At 43.8% G+C, this 27,345-nt stretch overlaps 3 protein-coding genes across 3 annotated transcripts; 1 reads left to right on the top strand and 2 right to left on the bottom strand.

Annotated features, from left to right (window-relative positions):
• LOC306940564 (C-C chemokine receptor type 4-like) lies at positions 1-1,742 on the bottom strand (the record flags this gene model as incomplete). The annotated part of the gene is made up of 4 exons (XM_079525662.1): positions 1-6; positions 215-553; positions 830-1,217; positions 1,723-1,742. The coding sequence occupies 4 exons, from the start codon at positions 1,740-1,742 to the stop codon at positions 1-3; spliced, it is 753 nt and encodes a 250-aa protein (XP_079381788.1).
• Positions 1,743-6,300: 4,558 nt separating this feature from the next.
• Positions 6,301-27,075, top strand: aldh8a1 (aldehyde dehydrogenase 8 family, member A1; the record flags this gene model as incomplete). The annotated part of the gene is made up of 7 exons (XM_079525855.1): positions 6,301-6,438; positions 7,449-7,596; positions 8,444-8,599; positions 19,471-19,620; positions 22,222-22,478; positions 25,330-25,491; positions 26,620-27,075. The coding sequence occupies 7 exons, from the start codon at positions 6,301-6,303 to the stop codon at positions 27,073-27,075; spliced, it is 1,467 nt and encodes a 488-aa protein (XP_079381981.1).
• Positions 12,442-18,326, bottom strand: LOC306940494 (uncharacterized protein; the record flags this gene model as incomplete). Its single annotated transcript, XM_079525592.1, has 3 exons — positions 12,442-13,420; positions 16,690-17,688; positions 18,307-18,326. 3 exons carry the CDS (start codon positions 18,324-18,326, stop codon positions 12,442-12,444), a joined length of 1,998 nt encoding a protein of 665 aa, XP_079381718.1.
• Positions 27,076-27,345: the final 270 nt, after the last annotated feature.

The following is a 27,345-nucleotide window of genomic DNA, read 5'->3' as shown; positions in this document are numbered from 1 at the left end:
CTATCCCTACAATGCAAACATTGGGGATAGCCACATTAAAACCACACTGACACACACACACACACACACACACACACACACACACACACACACACACACACACACCAACATTAACACTGCGACTACACAACACCGCCTTTCCACTGGCACTTCATATAGCATTGGACCTTTCATCGCCAGTGGTACTTGTTGAATAAGTAGAGCTCATCCTGACCCTGTCTGAAGGAATGAGGGTCTTCATGACCCGACACACCCTACATGGAGCCCTGCTCATCAAACGCAGGAGGTTCTTCCTGAACCTCTCTCCTACAAACACATACAGGATGGGGTTGAGACAGCTGTGAGAATACGCGATGGCCTGGGTGACTTGTAGAGCCAATCTGATGTCATTGCTGATTCGACAGGAATGAAGAACCTTGAGTAACTCCAATGCTCTGAAGAATGAGGCGAGGCTGTAAGGCATCCAGCAGCAGAAATACACGGCCACGACTATGAGGACTAAGCGGATGGACTGTTTCTTGGATGACTGGGTGTGTAGGAGCTTCCAAATGATCTCGGCGTAACAGAAACACATAATGGTCATTGGAATCAGTAAGCCAAGGATGTTCATTTTGAAAAGGCCAAAGATAGTCCAGAAGTGCCTGTTACCTGTTGCGGTTTCATTCACTAAGGAAGCACCGCAGACAGGCTTCTGTGTACTTCGGTCTGGCTCTACCGCTAGAAAAATGATATCTGGAAAAGAGGCGAGAAAACCGGCAAACCATGTAACGGCAGCGGCAATCATTCCAAAGGTGAGTGTTCGTGCTTTCATTGCATAAACCGCATGCACTATAGCCAGGTAGCGATCGATGCTCATCAGGATGATGAAGAAGATGCCGCAGTAAAAGCCAATGTGGTAAGCACCGAGGACCATCTTGCACATGGCGTCGCCAAACGCCCACTGATCCCGGGCTTGGTGGGCGAGGAAGGGAAGGGAGCACACCAGGAGAAGGTCAGCGATGGCCAGGTTGAGGAGGCACACGTCGCTCATGCTACGGAGCTTCACCCCGAAGATGATGACCCAGAGGACGAGCACGTTCCCCAGAAGACCCACGACGAAGAACAGAGAATAGATCACTGGGAGAAAGGAGATCCCATGTTGTCCATATTCACACACGTTTCCAGCTCCACTTTCATTGTCGTACGGCTCGTACTCGAACTCTGTAGTTTCAGGTGAGCTGAAAAATGAATTGCAGGATAAGAGTAGGGATTAGGTGCATGTTTATAATAAAATGATGCAGTAGGCTATATTAGATAATTATTTTGAAAGTGTTGTGCTTCAAGAGTCTCTAGATTGGTATATGTTGTGACATACAGATCTACGTATACTGTTTGCAAAATGTGATAAAGTCATGAAAGGGTTTATATTTTTCAGGGAGACATGCATGAGCTAGATGCACATAAAAAATTAAACAGTATAGTGTATAGTTACAATGGGAGAGATTGAGGGTGTTCTGCTTTTCTAATTTCAGATCCTGTAAATTCATGGGTCACAACCCCAGGAAAAATCTCAATTTATTTCCTATACATTTAAAAAATATATAAACATTTCACAATTCTAAAACAAACAAATCTAAGCAATTCCATAAATAAAAGAGATTGGAAGACGACTATTCGACTAATCGAGGGCATGCCTAGTAATCGTATGACAGTTGAATGTCAGACAAAAGTTAAAAGTCTCACCTGGCAGTGGTGACATCCATTTTTGACTGTGATTTGTCGACACACCAGTCGCCAACCTCTACATATGCTCAATGAGAAGCGTTTGCACTTAATTTAAATAGACACACACACACACACACACACACACACACACACCCCTTGCACAACACTTCCTCCACCCACGTGTCTTGTGGGGAAGTTGTAGGATGTGTTAAAATATGTATTTTCCATTAAGGTGAACCAAGCATGTGCTGTTGACATCTGTTGGTTTTATTCATTAATAATAACACTTTATGGCTGTTAATTTATTTTACAAGGAGGTCATCATTCAAGCAAAAATCAAGGATGTCTTACAATGTGATATTTTCGTACAGTCTTTAATACAACAATATTCACACTAGCATGAGTTTCCTCCTGAACCTCTCCTCTATACTGTAACACATACAGGATAGAGACAGCTGTGAGAGAAATAGATCACCTCTGTGACTTGTGAAGCCAAATCAATTTGCCTTGCATGCTATAAGGCATGCAGCAACTTGGCTACAACTACAACCAATCAGATGGACGCAAAGTATTGGATGCAAAGTAAGAAATTAATAAGTAAGGTTTATTGAATGAATGGCAGTATAGGAGCTTCCGAATGATCAGTATAGCAGGAACCCATAATGTTCATCGGAATCATTAAGCCTAGGGATGTACCGAAAGGGAAATTCTTGGCCGAAACCGAATACCGAATACCGATACAGTTATATTCGAATACAGAATATCCGAATATGATTAATATTATATATCTTTTTTTCCTACCATTGCTGTCATGGCCGCACCTTAAAGCTACCTGATTATGGCAAAATAAATGGTCATGGCAAAACTTAACTTAAATAATAATCACTATTATGGGTCCATAAAACATTTATTCAGCTCTTTTGAATGCATTAATTGCATACACTATTTGGTGATATATTTTCTGCCTATTCAGGCCGAAACCGAATAGGCCAAAAAATAAAAATGCATTTTTAGCCATTTTCTGACGAATATTTTCTGCGGCCGAATATTCGGTGCATCACTAATTAAGCCAATAATATTCATGTTATGATAGCTGAAGGTATTCCTTTGTTTGTGCTTTCTGTGATATCATCCGGCCAGGGTAAGGGAAGGCACAGGAGGATCGGAATGTTTCTTAGCACCGGGTATTACTTGAACGTATTGGTGCCTGCTCTACATGAAACAATATATCTGGTAAATAAAAGGCAAGAAATCCAGAAAGCTGCAATCATTCCAAAGAAGCGTGTTTGTATTTTCAGTGCACAAACCGCATGCAATGCACTATAATAGGCAGGTACCTGTCAATGCTCATCAGATTGAGGAAACATACCATATCCTGCAGTTAAACAAATATATATAGTAAACACTGATGACTAAGCAGCAAGGTAGGCCTAACGGCACATGCATATGCGTGTGTGCGCGTGCGTGTGTGTGTGTGTGTGTGTGTGTGTGTGTGTGTGTGTGTGTGTGTGTGTGTGTGTGTGTGTGTGTGTGTCTGTGTGTGTGTGTGTGTGCGTGTGTGTGTGTGTGTGTGTGGTGTAACACCCCCAACTCTTGTTCCTGTTCACATAGTTTCTGTTCCCGCATTTGTAGTAGTGTCATAATTTCTTAGAAAACAGTCATGCACTGCACACATGCATCTTTGCATCTACTACTGTATAGCTTTACATTAGAATATACTGTATATTTGCATGGACATGTTGTGTACGTGCACACACAGGCTGCCATGACGGAAAGATTTGGCAGGACAAACGGCCTAACCTCCCCGAGAAGCCTTTCATTCTGTGCGTCTGAGACGTGTTCAAAGACCAAATCAAACACACAAACCCAGGCTATTATAGTATAGCTTATAGTAGGCCTACCACATATACCCATAGGCTAGTAGCCTATAGTACCACACCATATCAGCTTAATATCCAACCCATAGGCTAGAGCAGGGGTTCTCAACGTTTTTGCCCGGGGACCCCCGGAAATGCTTTGGCAATGTCTCGGGACCCCCGCCCCGCCCCATCCCGACCCCCAATATAAATTGACTGCTACAATAACCTTAACCCATTTTGGGTGGGAACCCCTTTTGGTGTTTTAAGCATTATGTTATAATTTAGCTATTGAAAAATAGCAGATCTACAAGCTCATAGCGCGCCACCGAGTGGCGCGCTACGAGCTTGTAGATCTGCTATTTTTGAAAAATCGTGAAAATTAAAAATAAAATAAAAACTAATTTGGGGACCCCCTAAAATAATTTGGCGACCCCCGAGGGTTCGCGACCCACGGGTTGAGAACCCATAGGCTAGAGGCAGAATGCTGACTCTATGAGACCTGCGCTGTCAAAGGATTCAGTAAGTCAGTGGCCTTGTGGTCAGAGTGTCCGCCCCGAAAAATTGCAGCACACAAAAACAAAAAAAACAATTGCACCACAGCACACTCAAGTGTGCAATTTTCTTGTTTGTTCCACAGAAGCATTCAAGAAGTGTATGGCTACTGTCCAGTTTTGAGAGGAGGGAGAGTTTCTGGCACCTCAAAAGGTTTGCTTGCGTAGAATGCGTACGTACAGTACAACAATCCTCCTGGGTGCGACTTGCCACGGAATGCCAACCTCGACAGACTTGGATCTGGAGCAGCTAAGCTCCAGATCCAGCTACTGAACTCTATCTGCGTATGATTGGAGCAGCTAAGCTCCAGATCCAGCTACTGAACTCTATCTGCGTATGATTGGAGCAGCTAAGCTCCAGATCCAGCTACTGAACTCTATCTGCGTATGATTGGAGCAGCTAAGCTCCAGATCCAGCTACTGAACTCTATCTGCGTATGATTGGAGCAGCTAAGCTCCAGCAGCTACTGAACTCTATCTGCGTATGATTGGAGTGTCTGCCATTGATCTCTGTGAATGTAGAAAGCCACAGACTGTTCACCACAACATCATCACTGAATCATTACGAATGCCCAACCTTCAAATCATGGCGTCAGACGGCCTAATTGAACTGGATGACGATACTATACTTCTTGGCTGATGTCCAAAAGGCCTGTGTAGCCCTACATGAACTGAGGTTAAGTTTGGGTCAGCTATTTAAAATGCTCATTTGTTATAATCGTATGCTTCTCTCAACTTTAAAATTATTATTTTTATTTAGTTGATTTTAAAACAGCACAGATATTATATAAAGCAAGCGGCAGCCATAAACTGCTTCCTGGCTATATTCAAAAAAGGTTTAGGGATAGGGATGAGTGGAGAGGGGAATTAAACTTTAAACAAATAGGTGTTGGAACTACCTTGAAGAGCATGTGTGTTTCTGTTTACGGAGTTAAGCTGTGGAACAGCTTGCCCGAGCCTATAAAGCAAAGCATTAACCTAAAGCAATTTTTTTTAAAGGCTCAAATATTATTGGACAAATACAACCTGGAATGAGTGGGGGGTTGAGTTATCTGTTATGCTATGTAGTGTTGGATTGAAGTTTTGAAATTGAAATTGAAATTGAACATTTTTGCATTGTCTTTTTTTTCTTCTTCCTTGTTTCTCGTTGTCTGTTGTTTTCCGTTGTTATTGTTTTGTTTTGTTCTGTTCTCTGTTTTTTATTATTGTTTTGTTCTCTCCTCTTTTTAATGCTTATTAGTATTAGTATTAGTATTTTGGAATATATTGTGATAAGGATTCAAACTAGACAAACAGGTAAATGCAGTAGTTAAGTCCAGCTTCTTTCACCTCCGTTCCATAGCACAAATCAAACCATTCCTCTCCACTCCCAACCTAGAAACAGTCATCCATGCCCTCATTACATCCCGTCTACTGCAACTCCCTCTTCATTGGAATCAGTCAAGAAAACGGCCCAAATGTGCTGACATCATCATATTTGTGATGACGACGGCAATGGCCGTTTTTAGCCCAATGAGTGTTTTTTTTTTGCAAAACTAATGCTTGGAATTGATTCAGCATCATGAAAACCCCTAGTTTGACACATCATATGCTACTGAAAGCATAATGAACTTTTGAATATTTTGCCTAATGGTATGGTCACATATTATGCCAATTCTGAAAATTGCTCTCAACATATGCAAGTTAGCATCTGGCAGTTTCTACATGCTGGGGAGTGACCCATACTCAACATTTCTAAGATAAAACCTTGGTGTACTCAACATGTCCGGGTTCACAATGGGGCTCTATGGGCTGGAAAGTAGACTATTGGATCAAGACTATCATAATTATGTGTATTTATTTGATCGATTCTGACATTTGCATATCTATATGATATACAAAAGTAAAAGTCAGACCCGATAAAAATAGATATGATAGCCGTGATGATCCAAGGCTATGTGGCCATTTCCCTTGGGGAATGGGTTGGGGAGAATGTGTGTTTACTTTTGTTGATTTATGTTCAATTAATCATTTACTTTATAGGTGTGTGTGTGTGTGTGTGCGTGCGTGCGTGCGTGCGTGCGTGCACAGTTTGCAGAGGTTGCTCTATCATTCTGCCAGTGAGTATAGCCTACACTTGTGGGAGCCTGAGCAGTTTCCACACTAGCACTACATTGTGAACAGTATAATTGTTGATATCGGTGATCATGCCGTCGGAGAAAACGCACATGGTCTTGGAGAACTATATCGGTGGAAAGTTTGTCCCTTGTTCCAGTCAGATCGACTCGTTCGACCCATCAACCGGGGAGGTCTACTGCAAAGTGCCTGACAGCGGCAAGGATGAGGTGGGTAGGTGGGCCTATTATTATTAGCCTAAGACTCTCGTAGATGTATTTTATATCGATTCTTTCTGACATTAACTGTCAGAATCTATAAAATACATCTACGAAAGTCTAAATCTTAGGCTAGGGCTATTATTATAGAAACTTATCTAAAACACATGAGTAGCTTATAATTGACAGTTGAGACAAATAACCATAAAGTCCATCATTTATTATGACCCCTCCCCAAAAAGGCCTATCTGTCCTCCTGACCCCTTATCCATGATTTATACATTATGGAAAATTAGTATGGATATGGATTAATAATATGAATTTGTCTCAATTTATGCATGTTACATTACAATACAATTAGGTTTTGATATTAGCTAATTTTGCTATTTGGTGCTATTTTGTGGAACATATATACATAGCCAGATAAATACATGCATTTTATACTTTAGCTACTGTATCAGAGCTAGACAATTAATATATTGCTGCAGTTTGAAATAACTGCATTTAGGACCTATAACATGAGATATGTAGGAAACCTGAGGCTGTTTTAAAGAGCTTAGTCAGAGTGAAGCACCTTTGCTCTTGACAGTGTCAACAGTGTCAATCATTAAACACACACAGATACATTGACCCCAGAATCACTGCTGTAGCGTGCGGGGGGGCTGCCAGGCCCTCACATGTAGCGTGCGGGGGGGCTGCCAGGCCCTCACATGTAGTGTTCGGGGGGGCTGCCAGGCCCTCACATGTAGCGTGCGGGGGGGCTGCCAGGCCCTCACATGTAGCGTGCGGGGGGGCTGCCAGGCCCTCACATGTAACGTTCGGGGGGGCTGCCAGGCCCTCACATGTAGCGTTCGGGGGGGCTGCCAGGCCCTCACATGTAACGTTCGGGGGGGCTGCCAGGCCCTCACATGTAGCGTTCGGGGGGGCTGCCAGGCCTTCACATGTAGCGTTCGGGGGGGCTGCCAGGCCCTCACACCTCCGTTATAAACACACACAGTACATTGTCTAACTTCCTGGTGCAGGTGGAGGCAGCAGTGGCAGCAGCCAAGAAGGCCTTCCCTGATTGGTCAGCCCGCAGCGCGGAGCAGCGAGCCGAGGTTCTCAACAAACTGGCAGACCTGATGGAAGCCCGTCTGGAAGAATTCGCCCAGGCCGAGTCCAGAGACCAAGGTGAGCTAAACACACGACAGACCGTGAACCAATGGCCTCGGTAAAAATGTAACTCTGAATTTTAAACACTTTTGACCGGAGGACGATTCTACGAATGTCTTCTAAATCCTGATAATCCAGCCTTCTCCATGTATGGCTATCCAGGGTTTGATGAGGTCAGTGTCGTGATCTTCATATATGGCATACGAGGCGTGACCATAAATGGTAAATGGTGCATTTATATAGCGCCTTTATCCAAGGCGCTTTACATAGTGCATTACATTCACCCATTCACACACCGATTGCGGCGGAAGCCATGCAAGACACTGCAGGGGTTCAGTGTCTTGCCCAAGGACATGTAGACAGGAGGAGCCGGGATTCGAACCGCCGACCCATGGATCATTGGACGATCTGCTCTACCTCCTGAGCCACAGTCGCCACATCACCATATACGTATGGAGGCATGACACAACGCCTTTTCTTCTCCTGATCACTACGTCTAGTATTATTCTGACATCATGTCACAGGTCTACATGCTCCATATATGGCCAATACAGAATTCATTCCATATGTTGATCTGACCTCATCAAACCCTGTACACTCAAGACACTGCCCCCTGCTGCCACCCTTAGATCTCCATATATGGAGCTGACATCTGACCTCATCAAACCCTGTAGGCTTGTACACTCAAGATACTTCCCCTGCTGCATGTCACCCTTAGATCTCTATATATGGAGCTACATGTCACAAGTCTGTGACATGACATCATGTCACAGGTTATCATGACATCATGCCACAGGTTATCATGACATCACGCCACAGGTTATCATGACATCACGTCACAGGTTATCATGACATCATGCCACAGGTAAGACGGTGGCGTTTGCCCGGACGGTGGACATTCCCAGATCGGTGGAAAACTTCCGCTTCTTTGCGTCGTCGGTGCTCCACCACACCACGGACTGCAGCCAGATGGACCACCTGGGCGTTGTCAACTACACCGTGCGCTGCCCTGTGGGAGTAGGTGAGACCTCTGCCTGTGTGTGCGTGTGTGTGTGTGTGTGTGTGTGTGTGTGTGTGTGTGTGTGTGTGCGCGCGCGCGCGTGTGCGCGCGCGCGCGCGCGCGCGTGCGCGCGCGCGTGCGCGCGCGTGTGTGTGTACGTGCGTGTGTCGAGACTGCATACTTTACAGAAAGAATGCATGGCCTTTGCTGTTTACGGGTGTGACTGTTAAAGTGGAAGTGAAGGTCACACGCAGGCACATGCACGAGTGTGATCGTGTAACCCATCGTGTGTGTGTGTGTGTGTGTGTGTGTGTGTGTGTGTGTGTGTGTGTGTGTGTGTGTGTGTGTGTGTGTGTGTGTGTGTGTGTGTGGTTGATTGGTAAAAAATAAATCAACTCTCAATGGAACAGGGAGCCAGACAGTGTAAGTTAGTTAAGCTGGGGTGATTATGCACCTTCTAGTTCTTGTTTGTTGTCTGGGGTGATTATGCACCTTCTAGTTCTTGTTTGTTGTCTGGGGTGATTATGCACCTTCTAGTTCTTGTTTGTTGTCTGGGGTGATTATGCACCTTCTAGTTCTTGTTTGTTGTCTGGGGTGATTATGCACCTTCTAGTTCTTGTTTGTTGTCTGGGGTGATTATGCACCTTCTAGTTCTTGTTTGTTGTCTTGCAGAGATTTGAATGAGTTGTATTAATACCCAGAGATGAGAAAAGGCTTGGAATGTGGCTATAGTTTAGAATGTTGATGTTCTTTTGTACTGTAGTAGGAACCAGCAATGTAGATACGATATATTGCTTGTTTAGGCCGGGTGGCACTGTACGCCTGTGCTTGGTGGTGGAACGACAGAGGACTGGATATATTTAGTGGCATGAGTGAGCTGTATTTTTGGACAGTATTTTGTAATGTATTGTAGTAGCACCTGCGTGACCATAGGGTGGTGCTGCTGCACCATAGAAAGGCAAACCTTCCTTGTATTTGCCCCTAGCTGTTGTGTGGAGTCTTTGGGGCCTGCATACTCGGTGGGCTGTCAGGTTTGTTAAAAACATACGTGTAAATGGGGCATTACCTGGGTAATTATTCATTTCATTTATCAGTTAATTTTTCACTTTCACAGTTAAGGCTGTATATGTGTTTGCGGATCTAAAAGTTGTTTTGAGAAGCTATACTCAAAGTTAACCCATTTTGGGGCGGGAACCCCTTTTGGTGTTAGCATTATGTTATGCTTTAGCTATTGAAAAATAGCAGATCTACAAGCTCATAGCGCGCCACCGAGTGGCGCGCTACGAGCTTGTAGGTCTGCTATTTTTGAAAAATCGAAGAACCACTGGCATAGAAACATAGCTTTTTCAGAAAACTGTCAGGATGTAGAAGACATTTTTAGAATCTGATCTCAGGTCAGAATGGGTTTTAATCACAGCTAAGAGGAGTAAACCACAAAGCTTCCTGGCTGGCTGATAACATGAGGAAACAAACAGTATAGCTACTATTTTCACTGCATGATTCTAATCTATCACACATTGAGTAGCTGCTTCACAAACTGCTCTTGCACAGGTGTGATGTTTCTCAAACCCACAGATAACAGCTTTACAAGAGTGCACTTTAACCCATTTTGAGATCAGATTCTAAAAATGTCTTCTAAATCCTGACAGTTTTCTGAAAAAGCTATGTTTCTATGTCAGTCGTTCTTCGATTTTTCAAAAATAGCAGACCTACAAGCTCGTAGCGTGCCACTCGGTGGCGCGCTATGAGCTTGTAGCTCTGCTATTTTTCAATAGCTAAAGCATAACATAATGCTAACACCAAAAGGGGTTCCCGCCCAAAAGGAGTTAAACCTTACTCCTCTCACCACTGTCACATCTTTCAGAGACACTGTTTAATTTTAGGTTTAAGTTTTTTATTGTTATATAAACAAGACCCTACATGGTATTTATATGAATTCATGAAAAGGAAGCCCGATAGATGCCCGGCCAGCAAACCGCCTTCTGTTAAAAAAACAAACAAAAAAAACATCCTCTCAGTTCAGGGCTGTTTAATCTGGAATGATCTATACCTTGACCATAAGATATTGTATTTCATTTCCATCCTTTAAGTTCAAAATTATAAATAAATACGTGGTTACTCGACAGTCGACAACCAAACCTGCTACCATACTTGTATAGTCTGATAGACTAGCAGTGCAGTGAGTGCACCTTGACAGCGTATCCTATATTACTTGAAAGCAATACTGCACTTTATGCACAAGTTACTTTAGTTTCAGTTCTGTTTTGCCGTATAAAAACTACCATGCAAATATATCAGGCCATTGTGTTGTGTTGGATCATGTCCAGCAGTCAAGGAAAACATTCCAATCGGAACTCTAGCTTGTTTCATTTTCGTTTCAGTAGCGTTCCTTGTCGAGTGGCAACAAGTTATCTGTGCCTGTGATCTGGCAAGCCATGACGCCTACTTTTAAATTAGTAGTATTTAAAGCATCTGTGTTTCAAAACCCAACACACACCACTGTTTATTCCGGTTGGGAGAACTCTGCACTTTAACCCAGCTCCATACCACCCCCCAGCTATTGACGCCCCTGATGACACAAGTCTGTGTGAATGTATATGACTGGAACCTTACTGGAACCTCCAGTTCCAGTAAGGTAAACAGAAGGGGAGGGGAGGGGGGTCTTTTAACTCTAAAGGTATATATATATATTTTTAAATATATGTTTATTGGTAGTAGGTTTCAACAATTTAAGTTTAGTTTGAACATACCATTTTTTCCCCATTTTCTCCCCCCCCCCCCCATAGTTATCGTCATCATTAAAACAATATAAAACAACAATAATAATTGAGTACAGACATACAAAAACAACAAGACAACAAAAAGATGACAAAAACAATAATTTAAGCACAGATGACAAAAACAATATAAATAACAAAAAAAACAAAAACAAAAATAAAATAAATACAATTATAAGTTATGTAAAGGTATAATATTATTGACAGTTCAAATATAGTTCAAAGTTGAAAATAAATGGTATGCATGGTTGACTGGAGCCCCATCAGGGCTCTCTTTTCTTTTTTCTGTTATTATGGGGAAGACTTTCGCTGAAAATAACAATCTACCAAGCTATGCGTTGTGAGCTTGTAGTGTGTTTCTTCTGCATGACACTGACCGTAGTACGTATATGACAAAGTTAATTTATGAGAAAAATGAAATATGGAGATACAAGGTTTCTGTCAACAATATTGTGTTGCTGCCTGTCGGGAGGAAACCAGTATTACTCCATTTTTGAGTTTTTTTTGTTGTTTCGAAAATACTTTCCATGGAAATGGAAATGGAAAGTAGTAAAACACGCTTTGGACAAAACCTCTTAACTCCATTGGACCCTCAAACTGTCTGCTAAAACAACTAACTCCACCACCTCTCCCCCTCTCATGCAAGTAATTGACAATATGTATATAAAGTCACAACATGACCATTTTAAGGCAAATTCTTATTTCACAGTACAGTATGTAGAATGGGTACACTTCAAACGAAAGCACAAGTCAATACAAAAACTGCTATACTTTGAGGACGAAACCATGAAAAGCACTAAGACTTGTCTACTCAGGGTCATCCATTTTAATTCATGTGTGTGTGTGTGTGTGTGTGTGTGTGTGTGTGTGTGTGTGTGTGTGTGTGTGTGTGTGTGTGTGTGTGTGTGTGTGTGTGTGTGTGTGTGTGTGTGTGCGTGCGTGCGTGCGTGCGTGCGTGCGTGCGTGCGTGCGTGTGTGTTCATGTCAGTGTGGTTGATGTGGCTATCCCTACATTGGTTGCATGCATGCCATGCACAGGCGTGCATGCATGTTTTTCTATGCATGTTTGTACATTAAATCAGTCCTTCATGACCCGACACACCCTACTGTACATGAAGCCCTGCTCATCAAACGCAGGAGGTTCTTCCTGAACCTCTCTCCTACAAACACATACAGGATGGGGTTGAGACAGCTGTGAGAATACGCGATGGCCTGGGTGACTTGTAGAGCCAATCTGATTCCGTTGCTTAGGCGACAAAGTGTAGAGACATGAAAAACCTGGAGTAACTCCAATGCTCTGAAGAATGAGGCGAGGCTGTAAGGCATCCAGCAGCAGAAATACACGGCCACGACTACGAGGACTAAGCGGATGGACTGTTTCTTGGATGACTGGGTGTGTAGGAGCTTCCAAATGATCTGGGCGTAACAGAAACCCATAATGGTCATTGGAATCAGTAAGCCAAGGATGTTCATTTTGAAAAGGCCAAAGATAGTCCAGAAGTGCCTGTTGCCTGTTGCGGTTTCATTCACTAAGGAAGCACCGCAGACAGGCTTCTGTGTACTTCGGTCTGGCTCTACCGCTAGAAAAATTATATCTGGAAAAGAGGCGAGAAAACCGGCAAACCATGTAACGGCAGCGGCAATCATTCCAAAGGTGAGTGTTCGTGCTTTCATTGCATAAACCGCATGCACTATAGCCAGGTAGCGATCGATGCTCATCAGGATGATGAAGAAGATGCCGCAGTAAAAGCCAATGTGGTAAGCACCGAGGACCACCTTGCACATGGCGTCGCCAAACGTCCACTGATCCCGGGCTTGGTGGGCGAGGAAGGGAAGGGAGCACACCAGGAGAAGGTCAGCGATGGCCAGGTTGAGGAGGCACACGTCGCTCATGCTACGGAGCTTCACCCCGAAGATGATGACCCAGAGGACGAGCACGTTCCCCAGAAGACCCACGACGAAGAACAGAGAATAGATCACTGGGAGAAAGGAGATCCCATGTTGTTCATATTCACACACGTTTCCTTTGACGTACGGCTCGTACGTATATGTAGTTTCAGGTGGGCTGAAAAATAAATTGCAGGATAAGAGTAGGGATTAGGTGCATGCAGTGTGGCAGCAAATTTTGATTTTAGTTTTAGTTATAGTCTCTTGAACAGTTTTAATTTAGTTTTAGTCACATGGAATGTTTTGGTGTTAGTCTAGTTTTAGTTGACTAAACTAATCTAAGAGATTGGAAGTCGACTATTCGACTAATCAAGGTCAGGTCTAGTGAAATTGTATGTCAGACAAAAGTTAAAAGTCTCACCTGGCAGTGGTGACATCCATTATTGACTGTGCTGTGTCGAGAGACCAGTCGTCAACCTCTACATATGCTCAATGAGAAGCGTTTGCACTTAATTTAAATAGAAGCGCGCGCGCACACACACACACACACACACACACACACACACACACACACACACACACACACATTAACAATGTGACTACACAACACCGCCTTTCCACTGGTACGTCATACATGTAGCAATTATGGACATTTCAACCCCAGTGGTGGCAGTTTCTGAATAAGTAGGCCCATCCTACACACACACACACACACACACACACACACACACACACACACACACACACACACACACACACACACACACACACACACACACACACACACACACACACACACACACACACACACACACACACTCCCCCCCCCCCCCCCACACACACACACACACACACACACACACACACACACACACACGTGTGCTCAGACTTCAGTTTCACTACTCTGTCCAGACTTGTGTTGCTCCACACGCACGCAATCCAGCATGACAGTGTTTCTCGGAAGTCTCGATTCCGAGGGACTTCACCGTGTTCCCCCCCCCCAGCATCTCTCTCCCTGTTTCCTGTCTGCCTATACTCTATCATGAAAGGCAATAAATAAAAAAGAGACCACCATTTATCTTAATATTTTCATCCTAACCCATTTAGGCCTGACCTCAAAATTAAAAAACCTTCTTCTAAATCCTCCAGTTTTCTGAAATAAATATTTTCACGGTTTTTCAAAAATAGCAGACCTACAAGCTCGTAGCGCGCGCTATGAGCTTGTAGATCTGCTATTTTTCAATAGCTAAATTATAACATAATGTTTAAAACACCAAAGGGGGTTCCCGTCCAAAATGGATTTTAATAGACATTTTAATAATAAACAAAAAAAGGGTATTTACACACAGAAGGAAAATTGTGGATTTATTGTTTGATTTGAGCCTGACATTTTCCATAAAAAAATATCCAAAAACTCTTATTGCTTAAATAATGTTAAAGCAGTCACACAGCCCTAGTCCAGCCTAAAGAGGCACCATCTTTAACAACATATATTATGACCATGTGGAAGAATGTTGTTTTATCATAATAACGATATTGCTATAAATGACAAAGATGTGTGTGCTAAATAACAGAACTGGTTGTGGCCTGCATGGTTGCTATTACTCTAGCTGATATGCATACAGTCATGACAATTTAAACTCAATATTGTGCAAAGCTGTAGTGTAAGATAGACCACATCCTGTTGACCATGACATTAATTTAAGGCCAGTCCACACCCACACCCACACACACACACACACACACACACACACACACACACACACACACACACACACACACACACACACGCAATGCAACTACCTGCATTAATTTAATCCCTTGTTTGAGCCGAATCTTCAGTTCAGTTCAGTTTTATTTTGGCCATAAAAAAACAAAAAAAACATTACATTACATTACATTACATGTATTCATTTTGTCGTGTTTTTTTACACTTTTCGTTTTTTTCTTTTTTTCTTGTAGAGACCAAAAGGGTTTAGGCTGAAGCCAATGGCTTATTGTGCCTATAGACACAATGGGTTGCACGTGGTTTGTTGAACTCCCTCTGAGTGTGCATGAACTTTGTTGACATTAGGTAAGTATTTAGACTTGCCAGGGCGTGCAGAGAGCACTGAGGGGGCAGGTGCCCAGGGCTGGACTGAGACAAAAGAATCATCCCGGACATTTTCGCGGAATTTGGACCAGACTGGCCCACTAGCGGGTCGGCCCACCGGGCATACAGTATGTCTGGTACGTCCTGTGGCCAGTCAGTCCACCCCTGCAGGTGCCCATGGGTGCGTATAACGTCAGTCCCACGTCCCAATAACCCGACACCCATAAATCCTACTACCAAATATTCCGGCACCATACTAACTATCCCCAAACCCTAACCCTAAGAATAGAGCCCCATACTAACCCTATCCCCAAACCCTAACCCTAAGAATAGAGCCCCATACTAACCATATCCCCAAACCCTAACCCTAAGAATAGAGCCCCATACTAACCCTATCCTCAAACCCTAACCCTAAGAATAGAGCCCCATACTAAGCCTATCCTCAAACCCTAACCCTATCCCCAAACCCTAACCCTAAGAATAGAGCCCCATACTAACCCTATCCTCAAACCCTAACCCTAAGAATAGAGCCCCATACTAACCCTATCCTCAAACCCTAACCCTATCCCCAAACCCTAACCCTAAGAATAGAGCCCCATACTAAGCCTATCCTCAAACCCTAACCCTATCCCCAAACCCTAACCCTAAGAATAGAGCCCCATACTAACCCTATCCCCAAACCCTAACCCTATCCCCAAACCCTAACCCTAAGAATAGAGCCCCATACTAACCCTATCCTCAAACCCTAACCCTATCCTCTAACCCTAACCCTAAGAATAGAGCCCCATACTAACCCTATCCTCAAACCCTAACCCTATCCCCAAACCCTAACCCTAAGAATAGAGCCACATACTAACCCTATCCCCAAACCCAAACTTTAAACTTGAATCCCTGCCATATAGCACCAGAAACGTAGTACATTGGATGTCTTAATGGAGCAAGATGTTCCACAGTAACTTGGCCCATGTCATTAGAGACAGTAAAATAACATTAAACAATGGATGGTACTGTAAATGTTGTGGTGACATCAGAGAATGCATAATGTCTATAGATGTATCTCTACGCACGATCAATGCACAACACAAAGCAATTACATTCATTTAATATACAAACATGCACGTGTGCAACGCCGTGCATGCATGCAAACATTGTAGGGATAGCCACATTAACCACACACACACACACACACACACACACACACACACACACACACACACACACACACACACACACACACACACACACACACACACACACACACACACACACACACACACACACACACACACACACCAACATTAACACTGCGACTACACAACACTGCCTTTCCACTGGCACTTCATATAGCAATGGACCTTTCATCGCCAGTAGTGGCAGTTGTTGAATGAGTAGAGCTCATCCTGACCCTGCTCATCAAACACAGGAGGTTCTTCCTGAACCTCTCTTCTACAAACACATACAGGATGGGGTTGAGACAGCTGTGAGAATACGCGATGGCCTGGGTGACTTGTAGAGCCAATCTGATGCCATTGCTGATGCGACAGACTGTAGAGACATGAAAAACCTGGAGTAACTCCAATGCTCTGAAGAGTGAGGCGAGGCTGTAAGGCATCCAGCAGCAGAAATACACGGCCACGACTATGAGGACTAAGCGCATGGACTGTTTCTTGGATGACTGGGTGTGTAGGAGCTTCCAAATGATCTGGGCGTAACAGAAACCCATAATGGTCATTGGAATCAGTAAGCTAAGGATGTTCATTTTGAAAAGGCCAAAGATAGTCCAGAAGTGCCTGTTGCCTGTTGCGGTTTCATTCACTAAGGAAGCACCGCAGATGAGCTTATCTGAACTTGGGTCCGTCTCTACCTTTAGAAAAATTATATCTGGAAAAGAGGCGAGAAATCCAGCAAACCATGTAACGGCAGCGGCAATCATTCCAAAGGTGAGTGTTCGTGCTTTCAGTGCATAACGCGCATGCACTATAGCCAGGTAGCGATCGATACTCATCAGCATGATGAAGAAGATGCCGCAGTAAAAGCTAATTTGGTAAGCACCGAGGACCATCTTGCACATGGCGTCGCCAAACGCCCACTGATCCCGGGCTTGGTGGGCGAGGAAGGGAAGGGAGCACACCAGGAGAAGGTCAGCGATGGCCAGGTTGAGGAGGCACACGTCAGTCACGCTACGGAGCTTCACCCCGAAGATGATGACCCAGAGGACGAGCAAGTTCCCCAGAAGACCCACGACGAAGAACAGAGAATAGATCACTGGGAGAAAGGAGATCCCATGTTGTTCATATTCACACACGTTTCCTACCTCGTATGGCTCGTACTCGTATTCTGTAGTTTCAGGTGGGCTGAAAAATAAATTGCAGGATGAGAGTAGGGATTAGGTGCATGTTTATAATAAAATTATGCAGTAGGCTATATTAGATAAATTTTTGAAAGAAAAACAGCATCTTAGAGCTGTGTAGTTTTGTGCTTCAAGAGTCTCTAGATTGGTATATGTTGTGACATACAGCAGAGAGAGATCTACTGTTTGCAAAATGTGATAAAGTCATGAAAGGGTTTATGTTTTTCAGGAAGACATGCATGAGCTAGATGCCCATAAAACATGAAACAGTGTACAGTAGTATAATTACTATGGGAGAGATTGAGGGTGCTTTTCTAATTTCAGATTTTGTAAATTCAATGAGTCGGGACCCATTTGTGGGTCACGGACCGATTTTCATGGGTCACAACCCCAGGAAAAATCAAATTTCCTTTTCCTATACATTTAAAAAAATATACATGTATAAACATTTCACAATTCTAAAACAAACAAATCTAAGCAATTCCATGAATAAAAACATAAAATGATTATATATTGCAGGTAAAAAAACAGACTAATCGACTAAGAGATTGGAAGTTGACTATTCGACTAATCAAGGTCAGGTCTAGTCTAGTGAATGTCAGACAAAAGTTAAAAGTCTCACCTGGCAGTGGTGACATCCATTATTGACTGTGCTGTGTCGAGAGACCAGGCGCCAACCTCTACATATGCTCAATGAGAAGCGTTTGCACGCACACACACACACACACACGTGTTGCTCCAAGGGTAGTTTTAGTACTCTGTCCAGCTCTGCTTGTAGGTTCAAGTGTGTTCGGACTTGTGTTGCTCCAGAACCCACTTCAGACAGTTACCTGGACTGTGATGTAGATGTGAGAGCTGGGAGTGCATTCTTCAAGACTAAAATCTAATCTCTGACCCATCCCCCAAGGATCGCTGTAGTTCCAGGCTATTGACAGAACATGTGTCGACACGACGTGTGTGTGTGTGCGTGTGTGTGTGTGTGTGTGTGTGTGTGTGTGTGTGTGTGTGTGTGTGTGTGTGTGTGTGTGTGTGTGTGTGTGTGTGTGTGTGTGTGTGTGTGTGAGAGACATGAAACACTGTCACACATCTTGAATGGATGTTATGCATACAAAGGAATGTACATAGCACGCCATGATAGAATAGTGGAACTCATAGCGAAAGGACATATCAAAATATCATGCATCTTCAGTGAGAATGTACAAACATTCCAGGGTCATCCCATCCATGTTCCAACTCAGTGATAACTCAGATACCTTTACACCCCTGACAGCTAATACACCAGATATTGTTGTGGTTGATGAAGAGTCCAGAGAAGTGTCTGTATTAGAGATAGCCTGCACCTTTGACCACAGCCTAGAGGAAGCCTTTATGACCACGGTCATAAAATACCAACCACTTCTACATAACATCTCAGAGCTGGGCTGTAGGTGCAGGCTATTTGTCTTTATATTTGGCAGCCTAGGGCATACCCATGCACTGACTGGTTGTTAGAGGGTTCCAACAACTTGGGACGCCCAAAAAGGAGGCAAAAAGGCTGGAAAAGTATTGTGGTGTCTCTGCTATAATTGGCAGCCGTCATATATTGCAGAGACGCTGTTACTTATACCCATAAAGTACTGAGTGACTATTGTGCCTATTCTTGTATCATGAAAACACATGCCATGATTTTGCAGATGTAACTCTAATGTACCTATAATATTTGTGTCCTTTATGCATATCCTTTGTGTGGACATAAATGGTTAAAATGTGTGTGGGTGTGTGTGCGTGCGTGCGTGTGCGTGCGTAGCTGGTCTGATCAGCCCCTGGAACCTCCCGCTGTACCTTCTCACGTGGAAGATAGCCCCAGCCATCGCCGCAGGCAACACGGTGGTAGCCAAACCTAGTGAGATGACCTCTGTCACCGCGTGGATGATGTGCAAACTGATGCACGATGCAGGTAGGATCACACACAGCATAATGAAAATAAACTGATGCAGGTATAGGATCACACACAGTACCCATAATGAAAATAATCGCCCTATCACATAGTCCATAATTGGTATCGTTTTTTTTTATTGGCCTAAAATATTGTCTATATATATACATTCATGAATCCACTTGCTGACCGGCTGTCTGTAATGAGCACATTTTTATTTAAATGTTTTTTTTGTGGCTTTCGCCATTATTTTATATTTTTGAGTGGTGCAACCACTCCAAGGAACAGCAATGTCCGTGTTAACCTATGTTACTATGAGTACCAGTAGGGGCAAAAGTGGCGCTGTTGTGCCAGAAACAGAGAGAGAGAGATAGTGCTGCACTGTTGCCTGCTAATGAGAGAGAGAGAGAGGGGGGGGGGGGGGGGGGGGGTTGGGGGTGACAGGAAATGGGGAGAGAGATGGGAGGGTGACATGCAGTAAAGGCCCGCGGCACACTGCCAGACTGGATTACCAGCCAAGGTGCCTGGCCCGCTGAGCCACGGCCCAGGCCGAGCACATTTTTTAATATGGGTTTATACATGTACTGTATGTGACCATACCATTAATCAAAAGGTGATGAATGTATGTATATATACAATATTTTAGGCCAATAAAAAAAATATATACTGTACTTACACCTAGAAACCCCCTTCAAACCTATTTAGGTTCATCTTACGGTGGACATATAGTGCTTTTAAATTTGAGAAATGTATAATGGGGCTCAATGGCCACCTATGGCATGTCAAAAAAATCACTTTCACCTAGAAACTCCATTCACACATTGTATAATTCAGCTTACTGTGGAGACACTATGAGCAGGGCCTGGCTGGAAACAAGTTATTGAGCTTAGCCCAGATACCCTGGGTAAATATAGTAATCATTGTCTCCACCAGGCCGAAGGCATGGGGAGAGAGTATGTTTTGCACTCCGTCCGTGTGTGTGTCCGTCCTTCCTTCCGTCCTTCCGTCCTTCCGTCCGTCTGTGAACAGCTAATCTCCGGCACCGTTAACCCGGTCAATGCCAAACTTTGCACACACACTCCCTGGATGCCAACGATGAACCTCTGCCCCGCATTTTCCAGAACGGCCTGTTATAGCGCCACCATGAGGCAGCTTTTCACATGTTTTACCTAAAACTGCACCGATCTGCGTGAAACGTTGCATGCACACTCCCTAGAGGCCAAGGACAAACCTTTGACCTGCATTTTCCGCATCTGCCTTTTATAGCGCCACCAGGAGGCCGACTTTTGTAAAACACATCTTTTGATATTACTCCTCCAGATTCTGTCCAAAAATCTCACAAATCGTTACACAGTATCTCTATGGTCATGTGCTCAAGTCGGATCTGTCCGATATTTCATATTCCATCCTAATTGGCTATAATTGGCTTTTACAGTTTACAAGATTGCCCCGTTTTGAACAAAAGCCTCAAATCAGGAACGCAGCATGCAATTTACGTGAAATCTTTCACACATTTTCTTACTAGGCTGAGGAATATATCCCACCCTTTTCACATTGGCCTGTTATAGCGCCACCAACAGGTTCATTTTTGCAAAACACATTTTTGGAACAAAATGCCTCAAATCATCCAATTGCCATCAAAGGCAAACATGTTTATATTACTCCTAAACATTTTGCCAAACATCTCACACAGTCCTATCCTCCTGGTGGAGACCTGTGCCCGGAAGGGCACTTTTTCTAGTTTCATTTCATTTCACATGCTGGAACTTTTTACTTTGAAATGATTTGTAGTTTCTGAGTTATTTAACTTAAACGCCTAATGCATTCTCAATGGCAATAGCACAAACTTTGGCATGCTACTAGTCCTACATCAGGGGTGCCCACACATTTATGATGTGAGATCTACTTTAAAAATGACCAGCTCAACAAGATCTATCCACTGAAAAAATAAGTGTACCATTGCTGAAAATAGTTTAAATATATAATGTAACTGGGGGGGGGGCTTTGGAATAGGGAATTATGACAGGCAGTTTCTGCTGTCAAAATATGTCCCCCCCCGTATTTAACTTAAACGCCCAATGCATTCTCAATGGCAATAGCACAAACTATTCTACAAATCTACAAATCTACAGGTGATTTAGTCGACTAAAATGTATTTTGCCGGGCCTTGATGCCGTCATAATGGCTGATTTTACATTTGCTGAAAATAGCAGATATACAAGCTCACAACACATCGTAGCGTCGTAGCGTTGTCCTTGTAGATCTGCTATGTTCAGCATGCAACCAAGTGTAAAATGACTTGTACTGGATCTCTTGTCCACTAGTCCCTTCCTAACATTTTAGTCTAGTTTTTATCTGTTGACAAAATTGTCAATATTATTTAGTCTTAGATTGAATCATCATAGCTTAGTTTTCATTTAATTTCCAGTTAATTTTCATCAGTGGAAAAAGGTAGTCAACGAACATTTTTCGTCTTAGTTTTAGTCGACGAAATCAACACAGGTTGAAGTGGAGATACAAAATGTAAACTTACTGTCTAAAATATGTAGCGTTATATATAGACTTTGTGAGTTACTGCCTTGACACCGAGTCCTGGGCCCTTAATTCCCTCCCACACCTCAGGGGTCCCTCCGGGTGTTATAAACATGGTATTCGGCACGGGGCCCAAGGCGGGCGATGCCCTGGTGGCTCATCCTGACGTCCCACTCATCTCCTTCACGGGCTCCACGGCCACGGCCCAGCGCATCACGGAGCGCGCTGCCCCCTACTGTAAGAAACTCTCCTTGGAGCTGGGCGGTAAAAACCCTGCGCTGGTGTTCGCTGACGCGGACCTGGACCAATGCGTTGCCACGACTGTCCGTTCCAGCTTCTCCAATCAGGTAAGTGAGTGTATATATATGGGACCATTATAAATATGTCCCCCTCCGCCCCCTCAGGTCCAGTGAAGCCAACCTCCTGAAGGTCCGCAAGGCCAAGTACCTCACCTGGGGGGACACCTGGGGGGACAGGGCCTTCTACGTTTTGGCCCCCAACCTCTGGAATTAACTCCCCAACCATCTCAGAGTTGCTCCCTCTCTCCTCTCATTCAAAACTTCACTCAAAACCCACCTCTTTAATATATATAGTGAAAGTATGAAACAGCTGAGGTTTTGAAAAAAAAAAAAAAAAAAAGCAAAATGTATGCTGTGAAGTTGCCTAAATTGAAATAAAAACAAAGTTAAACAAAAGAAAACCCACCTCTTCAGGATAGCCTTCCGCATGCAGATGAGGTCTGGTTAAGATGTTGTTTATCCTTTTATCTTTTTAACCTTGTACTGTTGTTGTATCTGTTTTGCTTTGTTTTTTTCTAATAAAGTCTGTTCCTAATGTTCCTAGTGTTGCTTTGGGTATTTAGAAAAGTGCAATATAAATTTTCAACGGCCGACAGCAGGCGCTGTGATAGGCCTACTCGCAGTCGGGTTTTTTCTGCACCGAGCGAGAGAACAACAACCGGTCAAGACACCACACACACCATTACGTCATCGTAACATCCGGTTATGGATATTTGGCTATTCAAAATAATAGGGTTGAAAGCGGAAAAACCTTGGCAATGTGCGATAAATAGATTAATTAATCCTGGCGGGCAGTGGGTTAAACCCTACTTAGCTAATGTTGTTCCTAATGTTCCTAGTGTTGCTTTGGGTATTTAGAAAAGTGCAATATAAATTTGAGCTATTATTATTATTATATAGGCTGAGCTGGTCAGATTCACTATTTCTCTTCTCAGTACAGAAAAAGTAACAAGATTAGATAACGTTTCTAAAAATCACCACTATCAGTCCCTATAGCCACCCTATATATATTCGCAAAATGATGTCTCTAGTCTAGAGGAAATGGCATGGGGTAACCAAACTCATTAGGGCTCAACCTGCAATGTGCCTATTAGATTTTAATCAGCAGTCCTAAATACCCAAAGCGCTTTACATAAGAACATTAGCAACATACTTTATTAGAAAAAAAACAAAGCAAAACAGATACAACTAGAAAAAGTGCCCTTCTGGGCACAGGTCTCCACCAGGAGGATAGGACTGTGTGAGATGTTTGGCAAAATGTTTAGGAGTAATATAAACATGTTTGCCTTTGATGGCAATTGGATGATTTGAGGCATTTTGTTCCAAAAATGTGTTTTGCAAAGATCAACCTGTTGGTGGCGCTATAACAGGCCAATGTGAAAAGGGTGGGATATATTCCTCAGCCTAGTAAGAAAATGTGTGAAAGATTTCACGTAAATTGCATGCTGTGTTCATGATTTGAGGCTTTTGTTCAAAACCGGGCAATCTTGCAAACTGTGAAAGCCAATTATAGCCAATTATGGTGGAATATGAAATATCGGACAGATCCGACTTGAGCACATGACCATAGAGATACTGTGTAACGATTTGTGAGATTTTTGGACAGAATCAGGAGGAGTAATATCAAAAAATGTGTTTTACAAAAGTCGGCCTCCTGGTGGCGCTATAAAAGGCAGATGCGGAAAATGCAGGTCAAAGGTTTGTCCTTGGCCTCTAGGGAGTGTGCATGCAACGTTTCACGCAGATCGGTGCAGTTTTAGGTAACAAATGTGAAAAGCTGCCTCATGGTGGCGCTATAACAGGCCGTTCTGGAAAATGCGGGGCAGAGGTTCATCGTTGGCATCTAGGGAGTGTGTGTGCAAAGTTTGGCATCGACCGGGTTAACGGTGCCGGAGATTAGCTGGTAACAGACGGACGGAAGGACACACACACGGACGGACACACACACACACGGACGGAGTGCAAAACATACTCTCTCCCCATGCCTTCGGCCTGGTGGAGACAACAACAGTACAATGTTAAAAAGATAAAAGGATAAACGACATCTTAACCAGACCTCAGCCATATACTGTTTCCTATAGGAAACAGTATATGGCCCACCAGTGATGTCATCCGCAGGTACATTTTCGAGCTATCCACTCTGAGCAGAAATAGCAATGTTCTCGAATGATAATTATTAGTGAATATAAATGCATGGGACAAGTTTATTAGTATAGGTATGCAGTTGTATAGTTTGTCCACATGAGGGCGATCCTAGATCATTATTGAGACTGGCATCTTGACTTTTTTTATCTACCAGTTTCTGTCCCTCCCTCCCTCTCTTTCCCTCCCCTGATCCAGTGTTGTTTTAGGCAGCACATTTTGGTTTTAGTTTTAGTCAGTCTCTTGAATAGTTTTCACTTAGTTTTAGTCACATTTTAGTCACCTGGAATGTTTTTGTGTTGAGTCTAGTTTTAGTCGACTAAATGTCATAAGATTTTAGTCGACTAAATCTACAGTTGATTTAGTCGACTAAAATGCATTTTGGTGGACCTTGATGCCGTCGTACACTTGCTGAAAATAGCAGATCTACAAGCTCACAACGCGTCGCGCTGCGACGCGTTGTGAGCTTGTAGATCGGCTATTTTCAGCATGCAACCAATTGTAAAATAACTTATACTGGATCTCTTGTGCGCTAGTCCCTTCCTAACATTTTAGTCTAGTTTTTATTTGTTGACGAAATTGTCAATATATTTAGTCTTAGTTTTAGTCATCACAGCTTAGTTTTCATTTAGTTTCAATTTAGATTTCGTCAGTGAAAAAAGGTAGTCGACGAACATTTTTCGTCTTAGTTTTAGTCGACGAAAACAACACTGCCCTGATCCGTTCCCATATCTCCATCTCTTCTACATCATCCCAGGGAGAAATATGTCTCTGTACCAGTAGGATTTATGTAGAGAGGAGTATCTACCCCGAGTTCCTGACAAGGTTCGTGGCTGCGGCGAGGAAGTGGAAGACGGGTGCACCATCAGATCCTAGCAACAACAACGGAGCACTTATCAGCAAGGAACACCTGGAGAAGGTGAAAGCACCCCCATCCCTTCTTCAGTATCATTCTATCAATCAAATAAAACTGGTTGTATTCACACTTTGCAGTGCATAGGATTTCCTCAAGAAGCCACGATGAGACACTTAACACCAGAAACGTAGTAACCGTAGATAAGCTTCAGTCTGGCAGCCCACCAGAACCGTAGTCTATGTTTTCTAGGCTTTATATTCTTTAATCCATGTTTTGATCGGATCGCATCGATAGCTGTCTCTCGTTAGCATCCCAGTGTAAAGTGGGACAGTGGCCGCGGCCATTTTGAAGATGCGCGCGCATCCACTTGCACTCTATGTGCTGCTTTCAATGGCCTGTATCTCCAAATCGGCGGAAAGAATGCCGTTTCTGGTGAAAACAAGGTTTTTCAACGGCCGACAGCAGGCGCTGTGATAGGCCTACTCGCAGTCGGGTTTTTTCTGCACCGAGCGAGAGAACAACAACCGGTCAAGACACCACACACACCATTACGTCATCGTAACATCCGGTTATGGATATTTGGCTATTCAAAATAATAGGGTTGAAAGCGGAAAAACCTTGGCAATGTGCGATAAATAGATTAATTAATCCTGGCGGGCAGTGGGTTAAACCCTACTTAGCTCCCCCAGGGCTCTACTTTGTCTATAGGTATATGATCCTTAACCCCTGAAAATAGCCCATCTACAAGTATTGCATTATTGCGACTTGTAGATCGGTTAGTTTTGGCAAATGTTCACCACAGAATAGGAAGGTTCATGTGTTTAATACTATACTTAATTATTCACTATTTTTTCTACAGCATGTTTATGCAGTTAGTTACTGTACTGTGGATATGACTTTTTGAGTGGTGCAGCCACTCCATTGGTCACGACCGACACACACACACACACACACACACACACACACACACACACACACACACACACACACACACACACACACACACACACACACACACACACACACACACACACACACACACACACACACACACACACCATTGAAATTTGAAAACCTATTTACATCACTTGAGAAAGGAAGCACCACTCAGTTCTGACGGGTCTGATTTTATATATCTCTAATCGAATGCGTTCCAAATGTCTCCCCTCTGACGTCTGCTCTGATCTCCAGGTGCGTGGCTTCGTGGCGCTGGCCAGGTCGGAGGGCGCCACGGTCCACTGTGGCGAGGGCGTGGACCAGCTGGACGACCTCCCGGAGTCCTGCGCCTCGGGCTACTTCATGCCCGCCACGGCCATCTCCGACGTGGCCGACGGCTCCCGGGTCATGCAGGACGAGATCTTCGGCCCCGTCGCCTGCGTCAACGCGTTCGACACGGAGGACGAGGCGGTGGCGCGGGCCAACGGCGTGCGCTACGGCCTGGCGGCCACCGTGTGGTCCCGGGACGTGGGCCGTGTCCACAGGGTGGCCCGGCGCCTGCAGGCGGGCCTGGTGTGGACCAACTGCTGGCTGGTGAGGGATCTGAACCTGCCCTTCGGCGGCATGAAGCACTCGGGGGTGGGGCGGGAAGGAGGGAAGGATTCCTATCACTTCTTCACGGAGGTGAAGACCATCACCATCAAACACTGAGAGGATTATTAACATGACAGTCACGGCTCAACTTCGGCCTGTTTTATTTTTTTGCGACTGCTACATTTACAGAGCAATTAAGTGTGAACATACTGTATAAACGCTCAGATATATTATCACCAGTTCATTCAGCGTTGTTCAATAAAAAGGCATTTTAATCCGACTGCCCCGGCTATTTTTCTCAAGATGGGGTGCGTTCGGAAATTCACAGTTGCACACCGGGCGCACACTCGCCTATTCGTTTGTATTGGCAGTGCGGTCAGTACGAGT

This window comes from Electrona antarctica (genome assembly GCF_951216825.1).
Source record: "Electrona antarctica genome assembly, chromosome: 17".
Taxonomy (NCBI): domain Eukaryota; kingdom Metazoa; phylum Chordata; class Actinopteri; order Myctophiformes; family Myctophidae; genus Electrona; species Electrona antarctica.
The sequence above is the reverse complement of the archived record's forward strand: the minus strand, read 5'-3'. Positions and strand labels throughout refer to the sequence as shown.